The sequence below is a fragment of the Peromyscus californicus genome, unplaced genomic scaffold, assembly GCF_007827085.1.
Source record: "Peromyscus californicus insignis strain IS unplaced genomic scaffold, ASM782708v3 Scaffold_4__1_contigs__length_199733344, whole genome shotgun sequence".
Lineage (NCBI taxonomy): Eukaryota > Metazoa > Chordata > Mammalia > Rodentia > Cricetidae > Peromyscus > Peromyscus californicus.
This window is the reverse complement of record NW_026294562.1, coordinates 18,291,046-18,310,423: the sequence shown is the minus strand read 5'-3', so window position 1 is coordinate 18,310,423 and position 19,378 is coordinate 18,291,046. Positions and strand designations below refer to the sequence as shown.

The 19,378-nt window shown below is 41.6% G+C and overlaps 1 protein-coding gene and 1 pseudogene across 2 annotated transcripts in view; one reads left to right on the top strand and one right to left on the bottom strand.

Annotated features, from left to right (window-relative positions):
* Positions 1-6,505: 6,505 nt before the first annotated feature.
* Erlin1 (ER lipid raft associated 1) overlaps positions 6,506-19,378 on the bottom strand; it is a 37,528-nt gene continuing 24,655 nt past the window's right edge. For both annotated transcript variants that reach the window (XM_052713134.1, XM_052713135.1), the window contains exons 10-12: positions 13,719-13,808; positions 12,327-12,406; positions 6,506-8,701 (exon numbers count right to left, since the gene is read on the bottom strand). In XM_052713134.1, coding sequence (XP_052569094.1) covers positions 8,480-8,701; positions 12,327-12,406; positions 13,719-13,808 — 392 coding nt within the window. In that variant the 3' untranslated portion in view covers positions 6,506-8,479. The remainder of the gene's footprint in view (positions 8,702-12,326; positions 12,407-13,718; positions 13,809-19,378) is intronic.
* On the top strand, positions 9,944-12,320 carry LOC128094655 (zinc finger matrin-type protein 2-like; annotated as a pseudogene).

Genomic DNA, 19,378 nt, shown 5'->3' with positions numbered 1-19,378 from the left:
TTGCTTGCTGTGGCTTGCTTTGCTTGCTTTCTTATAGTATCCAGGACCACTAGCCCAGGGGTGACACTGCCCAGTGGGCTGAGCCCTTCCACATCAATCAAGAAAATGTACCACAGAAATGGGGGCATTTTCACAATTGAAGTTCCTAATTCCAAAATTACTCTATCCTGTGTCAAGCTGACTTAAAACTAGCCAGTGCAGACATTCAACACTTAAAAGAAATGGCTTTATGTGTATGAGCATTTGCCTGTATGCATGTTAAGTACACACATGTACAGTGTCCACAGAGGCCAGAAGAATGTCAGGTCTCCTGGTACTATAGTTACAAATGGTTGTGAGCTGCCATTTGGGTGTTGGGAACCAAACTTAGGTCCTCTGGAAAAGCCATCTTAAGTGCTCTTAACCACTGAGCCATCTCTCCACCCCCAACACTGAACACTTTACATGCTCTGTGTACGTTCCTAAAGAAGCATGGATTGAGATAGTTTGCACATTTGAATACTAGGTTATTTTATTCTTGGTAACCCAGTGTGACTAACCTGTGCTTCAGTGACCTGTCTTTTCACTATTCTGGCACTATGATCTTCCCATTTAGGTAGTCTTATCTTTAAAAGTCCACCTTCCCACAAGACTGTTGAGTCTAGGAGAGCAGAGACTGTCTTCTCACTGGGTTGACTGTAGTGGGTGGCTGTTTGAGCCACGCCCTGAAGCTGTTACACCTGCCTATGACCTTGAGGTACCTGTCCCAGGGGCATTGCCACTGGGATTCTTAAGACCTGATGCACATAAGCCCCCTCTCTTGACTACCTTGTGGTTTTGGATGCTGAGATCTTGGACCAAGCTGTTCAGCGTGGGACATAGCTCAGCTTTCCCGGACCCTATGATAAATCTCCCATGGTTGTGAGTTTACCCCCAAATAAATTCCTTTGATCATTAAACAGACTCGGTGGATTAATCACATTACTTGGCCCCACGATGGGCACCAACTGTAGCCAGATGTTTCTCTGATCCTGCCCGGCCCTGAGGTCGAGGTCCAGACGAATCTCTCCCACCCACAGTCCCACAGCCACTTATAGAATTCCTCAGAAGCTTCTATTAGTTACAAACTCTATGGCCTATGACTCAAGCTTCTTGCTAGCTAGCTCTTACAACTTAACCCATTTCTATTAATCTCTGTCTTGCCATATGGCTTTGTGGCTTACCAGTACTTGCACATCTTGCTTCTCCTGGCAACAGCTGGCAGCATCTCCTCCAACTCTGCCCTTCTTCTCTCTGTATCTCTGCTTGGGTTTCCCACCTGGCTGTACGCTTTCTTGCCATAGGCCAAAACAGCTTTGTTTATTATCCAATGGGAGCCACACATATTCACATTACACAGAAAGATATCCCACAGCAGTTGACTGTTGATCTGTTAACTTTTTCTTTTTTGGTTTTTTGAGACAGGGTTTCTCTTTGTAGCTTTGGTGCCTGTCCTGGATCTCACTCTGTAGACCAGGCTGTCCTCAAACTCACAGAGATCTGCCTGGCTCTGCCTCCCAAGTGCTGGGATTAAAGGCGTGCACTATAACCGCCTGGCTGGTCTGTTAACTTTATTTTACATTTAGGTTTCCTGACACATGCCAGGTTATTTTCTACATACACTTATGTTGGAATTTAACTTCATGTTCAAACTGTTTCTTCTGTTATATCAGGAAGGCTTCTGTCTCCACTGAAAAAGTTTTCTTGGGGGTCACCCCACAGAAATCATTTATGCTCATTTCTAACTGGCTAAAGGTTGTCCCCGGGGTAATAACCCCTGTGCACACCTGAGTTGAGCATGTATGGTCTTGGAGAATTCCTAAAGTAAAAACCCTTGAGGTGCTTGCATGAGGTGAAATGCAATCAGGGGCAAGTGAAGTGGTATTGGCTGAACTGTCAAACAGAGACGTAACTCAAGTTCAAGAGGTGCGGCTCGACCGCCCTGACGGGCCCGGGGGAATCAACACGCCGTTGGTTCGAATTGCCCTTATGTCTGAATTCCAACTCAGCTTACTATATAACTATTAAGATGCAAATCCTGGCTGACTAGCAAATGGAGAAATTTGGAGGGCCATCTAGTTCAAGCAATTCTTCCAGTCTCTCAAGTTGTGCACCAAACACTCACTCTATGTAGGTTGTCTTCAGTGAGAGCTATGACCTGGGCAGGGGACTTTTTCAGTTAAGGTAACATTACAATACTGGGAACAGGAGGGCCACCTACCTGAATACAGGTGGTATGCCACAGTATCCACGATGCCCGTTTTTACGCTGTTCAGTTCCATTTGGTCCATATAGAATGCTGCTTTTCCAGGCTCCAAAAGACTCATGTTTCTGCAGTCAGCTGTTATTTTGACCAGCTCCTTTAGAGAGCACTTCTTCCTGGCCCTACAGAGGGCAGAGAAAGCCAACCCATGGGTCACAACTTAACAAGTTAACTAACCACTCGTTTTTCCTGGCCTCCATTTAGACTATACCCTCTGAAATCTCTCCTAGATTCAGAGCCTCCATGGTCCCAATTGCTTCAATGAACAAGGCTAAGGACAGTGGTAATGAACCTGATCTATGGTATAGATCAAAGCTTTGCTTTGCTACTTATTTTTGGTTTTGTTTGTTTTTTTGAGACAGGGTTTCTCTGTGTAGTCCTGGCTGTCCTGAAACTAGCTCTATAGACCAGGCTGGCCTTGAACTCAGAGATCCGCCTGTCTCTGTCTCCTGAGTACTGGGATTAAAGGTGTATACCACCACTACTGAGCTTACTTTGCTACTTATTATTCATGTGATTTTGGGGTCCAGTGACCCTTACACCCAAGTGTAAGATGATAGCAGAACCTCTTAAGGTTGTGAGGATTCAGAGAATGCCTGCAGATGAGGACCTGTGCCAGCCAGTAAACAGAAACTGTTATTGACAGGGGCTTGCAATGAGAAGGTTCTCATGCTTCCTAGTACTGCTGAGGCAAGAGGATCCAGGAAATTGCATTTTAAATTTAACACATTACTTCCCCATCGCCTCAAACACATTGCATAATCACCATTTTCAGCTGGCAGCCTTCCATCCATCCTTTGAAACGGCTCAGATCACACATTGTTTCCTAGAAATCACCAGATTCTGTTGATCTTCACTGACCCTGCCATGCTACTCACCACTCTTATACTTGTGCCTGTTACCTGAACCGACCCACCCAACCTCCAAAACTATATGCCTTTTTTGTTGCTTTAGCAGCATAGTAGGTACCTAATACTTATATGAGAGTGCATTTTTCAACATTAAAAAAAATTGAAATAGGTGAAAAAAAAAAGGATTACAAGAAACAATGGTGGGCTGGAGAGATGGCTCAGAGGTTAAGAGCACTGGCTGCTCTTCCAGAGGTCCTGAGTTCAATTCCCAGCAACCACATGGTGGCTCACAACCATCTATAATATTTGGTGCCCCTTCTGGCCTGCAGGCAAAACATGCAGACAGAACACTGTATACATAATAAATAAATAAATCCTTAAAAAAAAAAGAAGAAAAAAGAAACAATGGCAAAGACAGGTAATATTTCCAAAGAAATATGGTTATCATGGTCCCTTTGTGCTGTAACAATATCTGAAACTGGGTAATTTATAACCAATATAAATTTATTGGCTCTTGGTAATAGAGACAAAGAAGTCCCAAGATTGAGGGGACAGCAGTTGCTTCAGCAAACATTGGTTTTCTCTTGTTCTTTACAGGTGCTAGGCTAAGGATTCTTCAAATCCTTAAGTTCTGTTTCCTTTTAACATCCCATCTTTCTATCAGTTTCCTCTTGTATTTTGCTATCTGCAGCTAAAAGAAGCCATGCAGCTGCTTCAAGATTATACACTGAAATGTTTTCAAGTAGGGTATTTACTCGCATGTGCCGGGCTCTGGGTTCAATCTCCTGCACAACAAAGAAGGGAAATAATTTCTTCCACTAGAAACCTCAGAAAACAATCTTAAGATTCATCTTCCAAAACGCCACGTTGCCGCAGACATAGTGCCCTTCTTTTCGCTTGGAACACTGATAACCTTTACCCCAACTCTCAACACTCAGTTCCTATTTCTGCTTCCTCAGAACAGTCGTCAGCATTCCATCTGTGGTGTCTTAAAAGCCACTTTCCCTACAGCTCTCCTTGCTGAGCCCTCCTGAGAACTTCCCTTGACATTCTGCTCACACAACCCAGGCTGTTTCTAGCCTGCTTCTCCAAATCCCTCTACTCATTACCCAATTCTGAAACTCACAACCCAGGCTGTTTCTAGCCTGCTTCTCCGAATCCCTCTACTCATTACCCAATTCCAAAACAATGTCCATATCTCCAGATATTTATTACAGCCACACTCTCCTCCTCTGGAACCAATTTCTTCTCTTTGTTCATCCTGCATCACTCTAAAAGAACACTGTAGACTGAGTAATTTATGACAAACAGCAATCTCTGACAGTTCTGGAGGCTGGAAATCCAAAATTGAGGACAATACCTGGTGAATGCCTTCTTGTTGTATGTTATCATCTCACAGCAAAAAGCAGAATGTAAGAAACAGCAAGAGGGTGAGAGGGGGAAGGGAGGAATGGAGGGAGGTAGCACATTCATGGGGACAAAGTCCCCCTTTTAAAAAACGAACTCATCCTTGCCATAAAGGTCTTCATTCATTCACTGCCCCCACTGCTCAGTCTCCTCTCTGGGCTCTCTCAACACTGGTGACTGGGGGCTGTCCTTAAACCGTAGGGCACAGTAAGGAAAACAAGTAAAGTGTCGTTAGGAGTTATGGTCCGTGTAATAAGGGACACTAGGAGTGAGAAATCGACAGTTTGTTCTCCAGGCTTACACAAAGACAAGGATCAAGAGAAAGCTAAGACACTGGCCAGGGCTATTGGAATGTTCCTCAAGGTTGTGACTGATGTTTAGAACTAGTTATCTTTTTTTTTTTTTAATTTATTTATTTATTATATATATAGAAGAGGGCACCAGATCTCATCACAGATGGTTGTGAGCCACCATGTGGCCACCGGGAACTGAACTCAGGACCTCTGGAAGTGCAGTCAGTGCTCCCAACCTCTGAGCCATCTCTCCAGCCCTAGAACTAGTTATCTTACCTCAGCTCCTGAAGATAAATATCAATGTAGTTTATTTCACACTCACACTCATCAGGTACTGTGCTTATTCTCTACTGTGGGGATTTCTGGTCTACTCAGAAATGGAAACATATTGATTTCTACAGATTAGATAAACTAACATACCCTAGCAGTTACCATATGGAAATTACTATACTAGGTACAGCAACTTACTTTGCTAAAGATCTGCCCTGCAAGGATGAGTAAATAGTTTAAGAGAAAGTTGGCAATTTTCCATGATTATTTCATAAGTCTTCATTCACATGAACTTAGCCCAGCTTCTAAGTCCTTTTGTTAAGACTACTTATTAGTTGATCAAGTCTCAAGGATCAAGCATCATCTCAGGGGTTAGCAATAGATACCATCCCCAAGCAACAATACAGTCCCGGTCACTGACCTTATAGAGCCTGAGTTTTTATGTGATAACAGACTCTAAGCAGGTCAGGAGGCAGGATGCATGTTCATGCAGGTTAAATGGAAAGTGCTAACTCTGAGCACACAGTTCAGGGGGAACTCTCTGAAGTGATGAAGAGTCATTAGGAGCTAGCAAAGGAGAGCTGCTGCCACCAGAGAAGAAAAGTATGCTAGGGTAGAACAAAGGGAAATAGGGGGAATGCACATTCATGGACCTTAGAGGTGAGTGGCTGGGAAGGTCAGCAGGGCCAGATTGTAAAGCTCCTCACCTGCATACACTGGGTTTAATTATTTAAAAGCAAGTAGAAGTCACAACTGCTAATTCACACTTTGTTACAGGAGAAGGCAGAACTCACCTTAATGCCAAAGCCTATAGGATAACAAGTTCAAATTAGTAGCTACAGTTTCCTGGTCTGTGGCAGCTAATGTGGGATAATAAGGGGGGTGGATCCCAGAGGTGGAACAAAGGGACTCCTTCCTGGGATCTCCCAAATAGTCCCTGTTGTCCCCAAAAGCACTGTTACAACTGTGTCCACAAGAGATGTTCCCTGGGAGAGAATCTAGGTTCAACCCCAACTCTGGTAACCTCCTAACTAATGAAGTTAGTTATGCCACAACACCACCACTTACAGTGTATACAAGCTGCCTCCTCCCTTTAAGGTAAAATTCTTTTCCTAGTACAGGCGCTAAGGGGCACAATGACTGCCTTCCTTCTTCAATGCCCTGCTCTTGACTTACCCCATAAACAATAGCAATGCTTATCAAGTTCTAGGAGTGAGGAAATTATTTTTAAAAAATTATACCTGGTAGGCATTATTTTGGAAAAAGTATAAGCCTCTACAGTTAAGCTCAATCAGCAAACAAACTTGCTCTCTAGTTGAAATGGGCAAGAACAGTCTTAGAAACATGTTAAAACAACAGAAAAGCATGAAGACATACGGGGGAAACAAAATACACACAGTCACTGATAGGAAAATAATTTTATTTAGTTTCTTATTTTTAAAAAGGTAGCTTTCACATATAAATTTAGACTTAAAGAGTACAGTGTATATTTTACCAAAAAGAACATCCCTGAAGGATGGCCAGCCTTAGTTCACTGAGTGGGCACAGGGAAGCTCACTCCACAGGGAGCTCAGGTGGAAGTGCTTTCTTTAATCTTTCACAATGGCACTTCCCTGTTCCTCAACCCGGCCAACAGGACCTGCGGCTGGTACGAAAACCCACAGCCATCACTTTGGGGCAATAGCATTTCACTAATGGGAATAAGAAACATCTTTAGAAATGAAAGCACAAAGCTCAATGATCCAGATACCCCACAACAATCATCATTTATCTGCAGCAACAATGTGACAGGTGTGTTTATATGTTCAAAAATTCTTGTAACAAGGGCTAAAGAACATAACTTCATGTAAGGGTAATTTATATAATTAAATGAAAAAAATTATTTTATCCATATTACAAATGCCTCTGTAAGGCCTAGGGAAAAGACCCATTCAAATCTGGGCTTTCCTTTTCCAAAAAAATGTTTGGCACAACCTTTCAGCCCAGATCAATGGCTGAGAGGTTTCAGGAAGTGGCCCCACTGCTTTTCTGTCTGGCTTCACACAGTATACACAAGAGCTGTCAACAAGTTTGGCAGACTCAGGCCTACCTGTGCAGCATAATGTTCCAGGAAAATTAATGATTGGGGAAAAATGGTCTGGATGAAGTAGATCTCCTATAGCCACAGGTTAACTTTGTCACCTTCTCATGGAAGTCAATGGAATTCTGATCTCCTAGAGGAGAAGGTTGGAAAAGCAACTTTGATATCAGCATCCCAGGGTCAGAGGGGAAGGAGACAAAGATGACCAAGGATGCTTTCTAGGTTACTTGGTTCCACACTTTGTGAACTACTTTAAGGAGAATCAGTGTGTTAGCAACCATGGCAGCCCTAGAACCTTGGCCTTTAGACAGAAGTGCTAGGGCAAATAATGTACCCCAAATCCAGTTTTAAAAATACAAACATCCTGCAATTATAATATAATACTGTGCAGCAAATTAGGGATTGCACACTGCTCCTATGTCTGGTTAAAGCCTTGTCCCAGCTTTGGTCAGCCAAGACATCTAAGCAGTTGTCTATGGCTAAAACCAGGCACTTTAGTCACACATGGGCTGAGGCAATGTTGTTGACATCATACCCAATGGAGGAAACACAGGGCCCCACAGCTTTGATGCAGTGCAGGTTTTATCTCCCTTAAATTTCAGCTGCTTTCTCTATCTCTGAGTTTACTACTGCAATAAACCAGTGATCAGGAATCTCTGTGAGAAACCTCTGGTTGGGTGGCAAAGTGCATGTCCCTGCAGGCCACCAACCTGACTGTAGGAAAACAGAAAGGTACAATTTGTATCAAGTAAATGGTTGCTCAACTGGAAGATCATTTCCTAGGAATCCAGAGATCTGGCTGTTAATCACGTGAAGGAATGCTGGGACTGGACATTAAAGAGAGCCTGGCTCCCAAGTGCCATCAGTCTTCTTTAATTTACCATTTTCTGGTGGTCTTTTCTCTGGCCTCCTGGCTCTTGAATGTCTGAGCACACATGTCCCTAGGGACCAATGTAAACATTATTCAATAGACCTCAGCTTTTGAAAAAAACACAGCTTGTTATATAGTGTTTGACATTCCAGTGCAGGCAGTATCTTAGCGTCACTTTCCCTCATTCATGAGTACTGGTTTACAAAGGAACACACACAGGATACTTGATAAAACTGTGGCTGAAAAGACCATTTGAGTGCCAGACAGCTGGTCCTATTCTGCAGTCAGCTGGCAAACCAGGACTATGACAAGAGAGTCACAACAGAGCACAAATTCTCTGTGAATCTGAAGAGTCCATATAACCACTGTTCCCACTTAGCCCCTTGGGTCACATCTTGATATGGGAGAACATTTCCACCTCTTGCATCAACCTGTGTTCTCCTTGTTTTGGATGGGGCTCTCTCCAGAGGGTTCAAGGGCCTCCTCAGGGGGAAGGGAGCCTTCTCTTCCAGTCCTAACATCAGAATATTTCAAAGCACAAGAGGAGTCCACGAACATGTTAGGGATATTGCTGCCAAAGTAGATCTTACTGTTAGAAGCAATGGCCTGGTACTTCTTGAGCTCCAGATATTCCGGGGTCAATTTGTGCTGTGTGGGGTAAACAAGAGCAATGGAATTAGAATAGTTTGGTGCAACAGTCATCTCTTCTTCCCAGTTGTTTTCCTGAGTAACATGATTCAACTTGGAATGTTTGCCAGTGACCCTATTTTACTTCGGAGTGTGGCTAAGTTCTTAACTAAAATTCCCTTAACAAGCTCCCATCTTAATGCAGGATAAGCTGTATTTTTTTTTAATAGATTGGGGATTAAATAATACATATTTCTTTTGTGACTTATTAAATGGTTTACATGCATTTTCTATCTCATGTAGCTTTCCTCAACCAGGAACTGACACAGAATTTCTACTGATTCTCTTGAGAGAGGTACACAAGTCAATAGATCAGTGTTAGGGCTTCCAAGGAAAAGCCTAGGTTCACAATAACCAGATGTCTTAGTGACTCAACTTTTTCAACCAAATTTGAGAATTGGAATATGTCAAACAATCACTTAATCAGGCACCCTGACTTTATCCAGAAGCTGGCGGCTTAAATCATTTGTGGTAAGACGGATGTTTGTCAACTACCAGAACTGCTCCTACCAACATTTAATTTTTGAAACAGGACCTCACATATCTCAGGCTGGCCTCAAATTCGCAATGTAGCTGAAGATGACCTTGAACTTTTAATATCCCTATTTTTGCCACCAGATTACTGGGATTCCAGACATCTGTCACCAAACTCAGGTTTATGTGGTGTTCCCAAACCCAGAACCAAGCATGCCAGCCAAGTACTCTATCAACTAAGCTGTATCGTCTGTCTCATTGTCAGTACTTTGTGTAAATCACAGTGCAAGATATATCCAACCAAACTTGTTTTTGGTTTACAACCCTTTCCCTGTTCCCCAGAATATGTGCTCTCCGTGTTCCTCAGGACCACCCCAGCAGTCCTGTCTTGAGTCTTGCTTGTCCTTTGCAGTGCCAGAACGCTCCCTCTCAGCACTGTAACATCTTTCAGTCCCTGCACTGCTACCCTCCAGCTGATTCTTATCCTGTCAAACATTGCAATTAAATCTAGTCACACCGTACGACTAAATTACTTCTTAAAGCCCTTTTAACACATGTTATATGAGTGGCATTTCTCAAGATGGCATAAAATGACGACCCATTTCAGAATAAGTTTGATCTTAATAGTAAAGTCTTTTATTTTTAAAAAGACACTTTATTTTTGTTTATATGTATGTTTGTATGTGCATATGTGTAGATGGCTGTGAAGGGCAGAAGACAGATCTGACCTCCTAGAGCTGGAGTTGTGAGCCACCCAACATAGGTGCTGGAAACTGAACTCTGGTCTCCTGGAAGAGCAGCAAGTACTCTTGATCACTCAGCCATCTCTTCAACCCCAATAAGAAGATCCTGATGCTTCTGTCTGGCCAAATTCTCCTACCGCCAATATGAATGGTTAGATATGTGAATTTCCCATCTTGTTTTTATCTTGACAAAATTCCATTCTGTTTCCTCTGATATTAAATCTGTTTCTAAATTTATACTGGTTTCCAAAGTTCTGACAATGTACATTCAGCCAACTTATCATAGCTTACCATTTCCATTTTTTCTAATTTACGTCTTTCCTTTCTAAATTGATTTTAATCCTTCAAATTGTATGATCGACTTAGCAATCTCAATATCACACACATAAGAAAATGTGTGTGTGAGGAGGAGGTGTTAAGAGAACAAGTACTACAGGCATGCAGCAGGAAGGGCTAGGAGCGCAAATGTACCACAACACACCATAGTCTTCAACATGAAAAAGTATCTTGCACTTTGCTGGGAAGATGGTGTTGGGCAGCAGGACAGAGAAGTGGACAGAGATGAATGAGAAGCTCTCAGAGAAGAGGCTCACAGGAGAGAGAGAAGAGGATGGAAACCCAGTGCTGGCACTCAAGCGGGAGCTCCTGTGGCACAGGACTACAAGGTGAACTTGGAGTCCAAGCTTGGGAAGACAACTGTCATTAACAAGACCACCCCACAGTCTGAAATGGGAGGCTACTACTGCAATGTCTGTGGCTGTGTGCTGAAGGACTCATCAATTTCCCACATCACACTGATGAAAAGAAAAATCAGCAAAACCTGGGTATGTCTGTGGGTGGAACAGAATTCCACTCTGGATCAGGTGAAGAATGTTTTGAGGTCAAGAAGAAGATGGAAGAGCAGCAGGAAGATTATGATTCTGAGGAAAGGATGAAGGAACTCAGAGAAGAGGAGGGAAAGGCCAAAGCACACAAGAAAGAGAAACAGAAGGAGAAAAGGAGGGCTGAAGAGGACTTGACACTGGAGGACGATGATGATGAGATGGTAGCTGTGATGGGCTTCTCTGGCTTTGTCCACCAGGAAGAATTACTGAGGTGTTCTCTTTGGCCTAATTTTGGCCAATACTGGACCTAACTCTGAGTGTGTGCTGAGGTGGGGTGGGGTGTCATTTCATTTTTTGGGGTACTGGAGAAAGTCCTTAAGAGTGTTAATGGGCAGGGTTAGAGGGTGGGTGTTTGTGGTTTCCCTCTGCGTTGGGAGAGGGCACAGGATGTAGAGGGGATGCTGTGGCAGATCCTGTCAGACTCAGTATATTACTGGAGTCACAGAAGCTCTGCCCATCTGCTTGCCCTCTTAGAGGCCTCTTTCCCTCGTCATCTATCCGACCTCTTGTCTGAACATCCTCCTCTGTCCTGTGTTCTGCCTTTGTCTTCATCTTGACTCTTGTGCAGCCTGCAACAGAAGGGCTGTCTGGTGTAACCGTGGCCAGCTCCCCCTCCCATCCTGCCCAGCGGCTCTCTAGCCACCTGTGCATGCATGTGACTTCTGCCTGGGTCAACGTGTGTATGGGTATGTGTGCATGAGATGTCACAAAGAGGGGGCCTGAGCTAGAACCTCAGAACATTGCTGCCCTGGGGCCTAATGTTCTTAGGTTCCTCAGTGCATGTAACAGGAAACTGAAGGAGAGGAGTGTTTTGTGTGGCTTGTGTCTATGGAATTTTAAACCTTGTTTCTTCTGTTTCACTTCACTGAGGATTTCTGTTGTCTTCCTAGGAAACAGGTTCTTGGAAGAACCTGTTTGAGGCAAAAACAGAATGAAAACAACAAAACAAAACAACCCTAAAACCAAACAAACTAACTTAGTCTGGTAAACCCTGGTTCTTAGACACTGTTCAACATATACAATAAAAGACACTGGCTAGGAAAAAAGAAAGAAAGAAAAAGTATCTCATCCCCCAAATTGCAAGTATGTCTCTGATGGGAAACCCTGCTCTAAGTTCAGCTTCTATCCTGGAAAGCTACCTATCTGGAAAGCTAGTCTAAAGGAGTTTCCCTCTTGTCATTCTCTCAAAAGATCTTCAACTTTTCAGAGCCCCTATGTAGAGTACAAATGAACAGTTTTGTGGCATTTGACCTGTGCTTATGCGTCTGCTTATCTTTTATTCCAGCTCTTACTTTTAAAATAACAGAGAGCATTCCCTCCCTAACCTATGGGTATCAAAGTGTCTTGCTAAGTAAATGATTGATGATGGGTTGTCCACTACCTTTTTCTGACACTAAATACAACTACTTCTACTGCATTAGAACCCATGAAAAGTGAATGCAAACCAGCAACAGTCACTAGGGAAATGGCATGCAAAGCAGTCACCTTGTTTGAAGTGGCATATTTGTGTGCAGCATAATACTCAGCATCTGCTTTCGCCTTCTCTCGGGCCAGGAATGCAGCATCTAGCAAATAAGAGTCATGGCAAGTTTGAAACAAAAGAGAATTGCCACTCTACTTCCTCATCTGGGTAAAAGTACCTTTTCTACTGCTTAATATTTCAATTGTTTGCCTCACTTTAAGTAATAATATTAACAATTTTCAAAATCTTAATCTTCAGGACAACTCCTTTTCAAGGGGAATATGTTCATCACTGTTAAACAACAACTTTCTGAGTTCACTCATTTTCTACTCCAAATGGTTTCTTTTTCTTCTATCTCCCTCCAACTTCCAATCACCCAAAGCCTTACCCTCTATCCAGGCAGGGTTCAGGCAAAATTAGCATGTCTAGACATAAAAGCTCCACTCTATTTATTGCATTATTCCCATCCTCACCAAATTTCATCTAGAATCAATTAACAGAGAGATAAACAGCTGTATTTTGAACATTAAAAAATTATTTTAATTTGTGTGTGTGTGTGTGTTTGTATCCATGAGAAGAGTGCCCCCAGAGGCCAGAAGAAGGTATCTGATCTCTTGGATCTGCAGTTACAGACAATTGAGGACTACTTGACATGGGTCTTAAAACTGAACCCAGGTCCTCTGCACAAGTAGTGTGTGTTCTTTATCCACTGAGCTATCTCCCCTGGCCTTACCTTGCACATTCTTAAATTTTCTTCACTTTATTTTATGTACATGGGTATTTTACCTGCATGTATCTCTGTGCATTATGTGTATACAAGAGGGTGTTGGATCCCCCTGGGACTGGAATTATAAACAGTTGTGGGCCCCCACGAGGGTCTGGGGATTGAACCTGAGCCTTTGGAAGAAAAGCCAGTGCTCCTAACCACTGAGCCAACTCTCTGGATCCTTGTTTCATACATCCTTAGCAAACGATTTTGAGGAATTCTTTTTTTTTTTTTTTTTTCCAAGACAGGGTTTCCTCTGTGTAGCTTTGTGACTTTCCTGGGACTCACTTGGTAGCCCAGGCTGGCCTCGAACTCACAGAGATCCACCTGCCTCTGCCTCCCAAGTGCTGGGATTAAAGGCGTGAGCCACCACCGCCTGAATGAGGAATTCTTATATTTCATCAGAGAATAAAGTGAGAGCTAATTAACTCCACTGTAAAAAAAGGAAATGAAAGGCTGAGCGACTAGAGTCACAGTCTAAAACAGAGCTAGATTATAAAGTGCTTTTTGTTTGTTTGTTTGTTTTCTGTCTGGAGTATCTGGCCAGCTACTTTCTCCAGACCAGAATATCCTACAGTTTTCCCCGACAAGACAAGAAAGCACTGGCCCTGAAGCAGAGGCAGTCCAGACACTCAGACTCCAGCCTTACCTTCAATCTCAGAAATGCGCTTTTCGGTCTCCTTCTCCATCACCTTCTGCTGAAAGCGGATCTTTGCCACTTGTGCGATCTTCTCTGCTTCTACGACAACAGAGACGCACACTCGGGGTCAGCAGCACAGCGGCTAATGCCTCACGAGGCTTTATGGCTAACGGCTGCTGAAGTGCTGTCTGTTCTAGAAATGGGGGGGGGGTCCTTTCTTTCTCTATTGTCCTCTTGGTAGTGAACGCTTTGTGAGAAGGAGGTTACAAAAGGGTTAACAGTTTCAGGCTTTTGTGAGTCTACAGCAACGGTTCACTAACTAATGGTAAAACAATGGGACAAAAATGGAGCAATCAGCCTCATGGCGACACAGGGCAAGTGCATCAAGTGGCAAGAGAACAACAGGACAAGGAACATTCAATCAAGGAGGTGTTGAGTAGGAAACAACACGACCTGGGAGGGATACGCCTGGAAGCATGAAAGAAGACACACAGGTACAAATGAAAAACTACAGGGCCAGACAACAAGAGAAGACAATGAAGCAAGCCCGTGTTCAGAGTGACAGGCTAAACAGTTCAGTTTTAATATATTCAGGATCTACTATTAAGTTGCCATCAAAAATATGATATAAGGAAAAGAATATCAAAGAAGGAATAGTCTTACTGCTGTAAAGATAAAACAGAAATTAGTTACTTAAAGAAACAAGTATTCATTCATAATGAGCACAGTAGCTGCCACATCCAAGTACTCACAGGAAAAAGGAAACACTTTTAGTAAAGCTCTGTCCAAACCAAAACTCCCAGGACCAAACAAGAAAGACTAATTACACTTGACATTCTATCACTGTAATTTAAAAAAAATCTCAATTTTCCCTTTCAGCCAAAGATGTTGAGGACATGTGGTCCTCTGTGGTCACAGGTTTCTCATCTGAAGATTCAACCAAATGCAGATTGAACATACTCAGAAATTAAACAAAAATGTGTATACTGAACATAAACATTTGTTCTTGTCATCGTTCCCTGAATGGTACAGTATAACAACTGTTTACATAGTACTTGAATTTTAACAGTTAGAAGTAACCTAGAGATGTTGTAAAGTGTATGGGAAAATGTACCCAAGTTAGATGAAACATTCCATTTTCTATAAGGGACTTTGTAGACTGCGGTGTGGAACCCCAAAGGCCCCAAGAGATACTTTAACATATCTTATCTCTGGCTTCTGGGGAAAAACATGTAACAGAGAGAAAAATTCCAAATAGTTTCCCTTTTTTCAGAAGACAGTATCCTTTAAAATTATCCCAGAACCCAGTAGAGCGAAATCAGTCTGTATTATACTAACTAAAAAATAAATTACAGGCTGGACATTGAACTATAAGCATAAGCTCAAGATACACCACTCTCCATTTCATGGGAAGAAACCAATGAACAGCACGACCAGACTTGGGAGTTCCAGGAAAGTAGGAGTAGACAAATGAGAAAATTCCTTTAGGTAACACCTTAAACTATTAGGTAAAACATAACAAATTTGTCTTTAACTGCACAGCAAGTTTATAAGACAGAAAGAAAGCCCTCAAGTGACACAGCAAAAGAAGAGCTGAGACTCTGTATGGTAGCAGCTCTGGGGTGGTTATTTCACAAGAAAGAGAAGCACTTGGGCAATGCTCCAAACAGGACCAGATACGGCCTTGCACATTCCAACTGACTTCCAAATAAAGCCAAGACCTCTAGAGACTGCAACTCTAGAGGAACGGGGACTAAAGAACTCCACCTGCTAGCCTCAGGAGAGCTGGAGAACAGCTAAACAGTTACTTAAAAAGCAGGAGGGTTTTAAAAGCAGAAGAATGACTATCCAAAAAGAATAACTGGTTCAGTGGCATGCTTGTAACTACATACAAGAGGCCAAACAAAAATGTAACATACTGCCAAAACGATAAGAAAAAGTAAAGTTAGTTTGTTACAGAACTGTAGTCTCAAGTACCATCCGAGGATGAAATGTGAGCACCTTTGACCAAGGAAGACTGAACAAGCTTAGCCTTCACCAGAAAAACAACACAACAACCAACTAGCAGAAAAAAAGGCAACTGTCTGCAGCAGAGGAAAAGGTCACTTAACACTCTCAAGTTGAATGAAATGTTCACTCAAAGAGTCCCGAGTAGTGAGGAGAGTAAGCCATGGAAAGAGAAACCACAGGAAAACAGAGGACAGAGCAACAACAGCACATGAGACAGGAGAACAGGAAGGAGAAGTAAAAGGAGCATCTCCAAGGATTAGTCAAGAGGAGGACAGAGAATATCATTAACTTTGGTTTTTACTGATTCAGATAGACTTAACATCCCACCAAGTGATGACTAGTTGTACATTCCAGAAGCAGAATGTAAACCTTCCAGTGAAATAAAAGAAAAAAAATGAATAAAGACAATTCACAATGAAAAAAGAAGTAGAGAAAAGATGCATGGTAAATAGCATATAATTGAGTGATAATATACAAATCTAAATACAGTAGCAACTACAATAAATATAAAAAGACTACAACTCACCAGTTAAAAGACAGATTCTCACATTGGATAAGATAACAAAATCCAGCTATATGCTGTTATAAGAGACACACCTAAAACATAATGACACAGAAAAGTTCAAAGTAAAAGAACAGGAAGACATACCAAGAAATAGCCAAGAGAAATCCAACATAGCTATGTTATCATTAGACAGCATAAGTCTTATGCCACAAAATATGTTTAGAGATAAAGAATGTTATTATAAACCAACAGGAAATCTCCAGAGAGATTAACAATCCTGAGTGTAAATGCCCTCAATGATAGAGACTCAAAGAAAAAAATTTAAGTCAACAAATATTGTAACAGGAAAATTTAACACAATGTTCTCAGTAAACTGACAGTACCACAAGACAAAAATGAGAAGAACATAGAAGATGCGATCAATCACCATAGAAACCTGAATCCAACAAATAGAGACTATATACTCAGCCCTTTTCAGCACAACTAGGGCATTTACGGAAAAGGGCTGCAGAGCAAATTTCAACACACAACAAATCATCCATACAACAGACATTATCTTCTGACTGTAAATGACACTGAAAATCAAATGGTAGACTCTCAAAATTCACTGAACCAAAAACTGAAAAAGTAATACATATAACTCATGGATGAATGATGAAATTATAATGGAAATATCTTAAAGAAAACTGAACACACATAAGCAAAAGAACAGCCACAAAACAAAACCCCCAAGATCAAAGCAGTACTCAGAAGAAAATTTATACTCCTACAAGCTCCCATTAAAAACAAAAAAAAAAAAAAAAAAGAAAAAACTGAAAGTCAACGAATTAAGCCTCTAACTTTAGAATTTTTTTAAAGAACTAATGAGTAAATTCAAAGTATGCAGAAAGAAAAAAATAACAAAAATTCATAGATACCACTGGAAAGAAAGCATAAATCAAGCAAGCCAAAACTAAAAAGCAGTTCTCTGAAAAATAAATAAATAAGAAAGATCAAAACCAATCCAACAAAAAAAGAATATACAACAGAACAACGTAAGGGAAGGCGGTCTATGGCGAATGTGCTCAAAGTCACAGTGGATTCTGTGAGTCCATTTCCCCATCTGAAGTATTATATAAAACAGACAATTTTCAACAAAAATACAATTTCTAAACCTTAAAAAGAAATGTAAGCCGGGCGGTAGTGGCGCACGCCTTTAATCCCAGCACTCGGGAGGCAGAGCCAGGCGGATCTTTGTGAGTTCGAGGCCAGCCTGGTCTACAGAGCGAGATCCAGGAAAGGCGCAAAGCTACACAGAGAAACCCTGTCTCGAAAAACCAAAAAAAAAAAAAAAAAAAAAAAAAAAAAAAAAAAAAAAAAGAAATGTAATAGAGAAATGAAATTAGGTTGGATGTTACCAAAGTACAAGCAAACAAAACAGCACAAACAATACTAAAGCAAAATGTTTTATGTATCCCATGAAACCCATGAAAAGGAAACAATATATATCATATACAAAATGTTCTAGTAAATAAATGCTCTTCAGGTTATTCTGAGGTTGGAAGAAACAAGGCACACAACAAAAAGCAAACTCCTAACCCCCAAACAAAATACAAATAAGCAAAAATGATAGAGTATACAAGAAAACTAAGCTGATCTCATTTATAAAAAACAAAAGTAAAGCCGGGTGGTGGTGGCGCACACCTTTAATCCCAGCACTCGGGAGGCAGAGGCAGGCGGATCTCCGTGAGTTCAAGGCCAGCCTGGGCTACAGAGTGAGCTCCAGGAAAGGCGCAAAGCTACACAGAGAAACCTTGTCTCGAAAAACCAAAAAAAAAAAAAAAAACAAAAACAAAAAAACAAAAGTAAAAATTCTTTAAAAATTATCAGCAAATCTTACAAGAGATTAAGGTGGACCTTTCATATCATGACTGAGTGGGTTTAACAGAGTAACAAGAAAATTCAGTAATATAACATCTAACAATACAATCCATCATATTAACAGCCTAAAAATCATAGGTTCAGCTCAATATATACAAATAACTTAGTTTTAATAGTAATTCTTTTTTTTTTTTTGGTTTTTTGAGACAGGGTTTCTCTGTGTAGCTTTGCGCCTCTCCTGGAACTCACTTGGTAGCCCAGACTGGCCTCGAACTCACGGAGATCCGCCTGGCTCTGCCTCCCGAGTGCTGGGATTAAAGGCGTGCGCCACCACCGCCCGCCCTAATAGTAATTCTTAACAAGGGCTCTTGGCAAGCAAGAACAGAAGGAAACTTCATTAAACAGTAAATGTTAAGACAGCAATTGTTATTGGAACTATTTAGAGATAAAACAAAAAAGTCTGCTCTTGTGTACACTGTATAGGAGGCCATAGCTTAAAGCAGTAAGACAAGAGGAAATAAAGGGTGTGATGTTCATATACAGAAGAAAATAGAATTATTGATATCTAAAGACAACATGATTGCTCACAGGGAAACCAAAGACACCGTTAAGAATACTAGGCATTTTCAACAAAATTGCTAATTAAAAACCAATAACATATCTACAAACAACAAAAAAAAACAAAAACAAAAAACAGACAAGCGAGAACAAGCGCCTTTGTAAAAGAGCCTACTTATTAAACAGAAACAAAAACTTTAAAAAGCTACACAGGAATGCATTGCTTTCTTCAGAGACAAGGTTTCTCTGTGTAGCCCTGGTTGTCCTGGAACTCGCTTTGTAGACCAGCTGGTCTTGCACTCACAGATCCGCCTGCCTCTGCCTGCTGGAATTAAAGGAGTGTGCCACCCCACCCAGGACCAAGGGAATGCATTTGTAATAAATCTCAGGGACTTTAAGATTACAGCCCTCCCCACTTTCCAGTTTTCATGTGTGTGTGGGCACATGAATGTGGGTGCACAGGCACGTGGAGGCTGAGGCTGATATTAGTAGTCATCTTTGGCAACTCTTCCATTTGTAAAGGTGGGGTCTCTAAATGACACCAGAGCTCGCCTATAAAGCTAGTCTTGCTAACCAGCTTGCTCTGAGGATTCCGTCTCTGCCTTGTGAGACTGGAATTAAAAGTGGACCATGAAGCCCCCTCCATATTTTCATGTGTTTCTGGTATTCAGAACTGCAATCTTCATGCTTACACTTTACACCCGAGTCATCTCCCTAACCTTAAACTATGGTACTT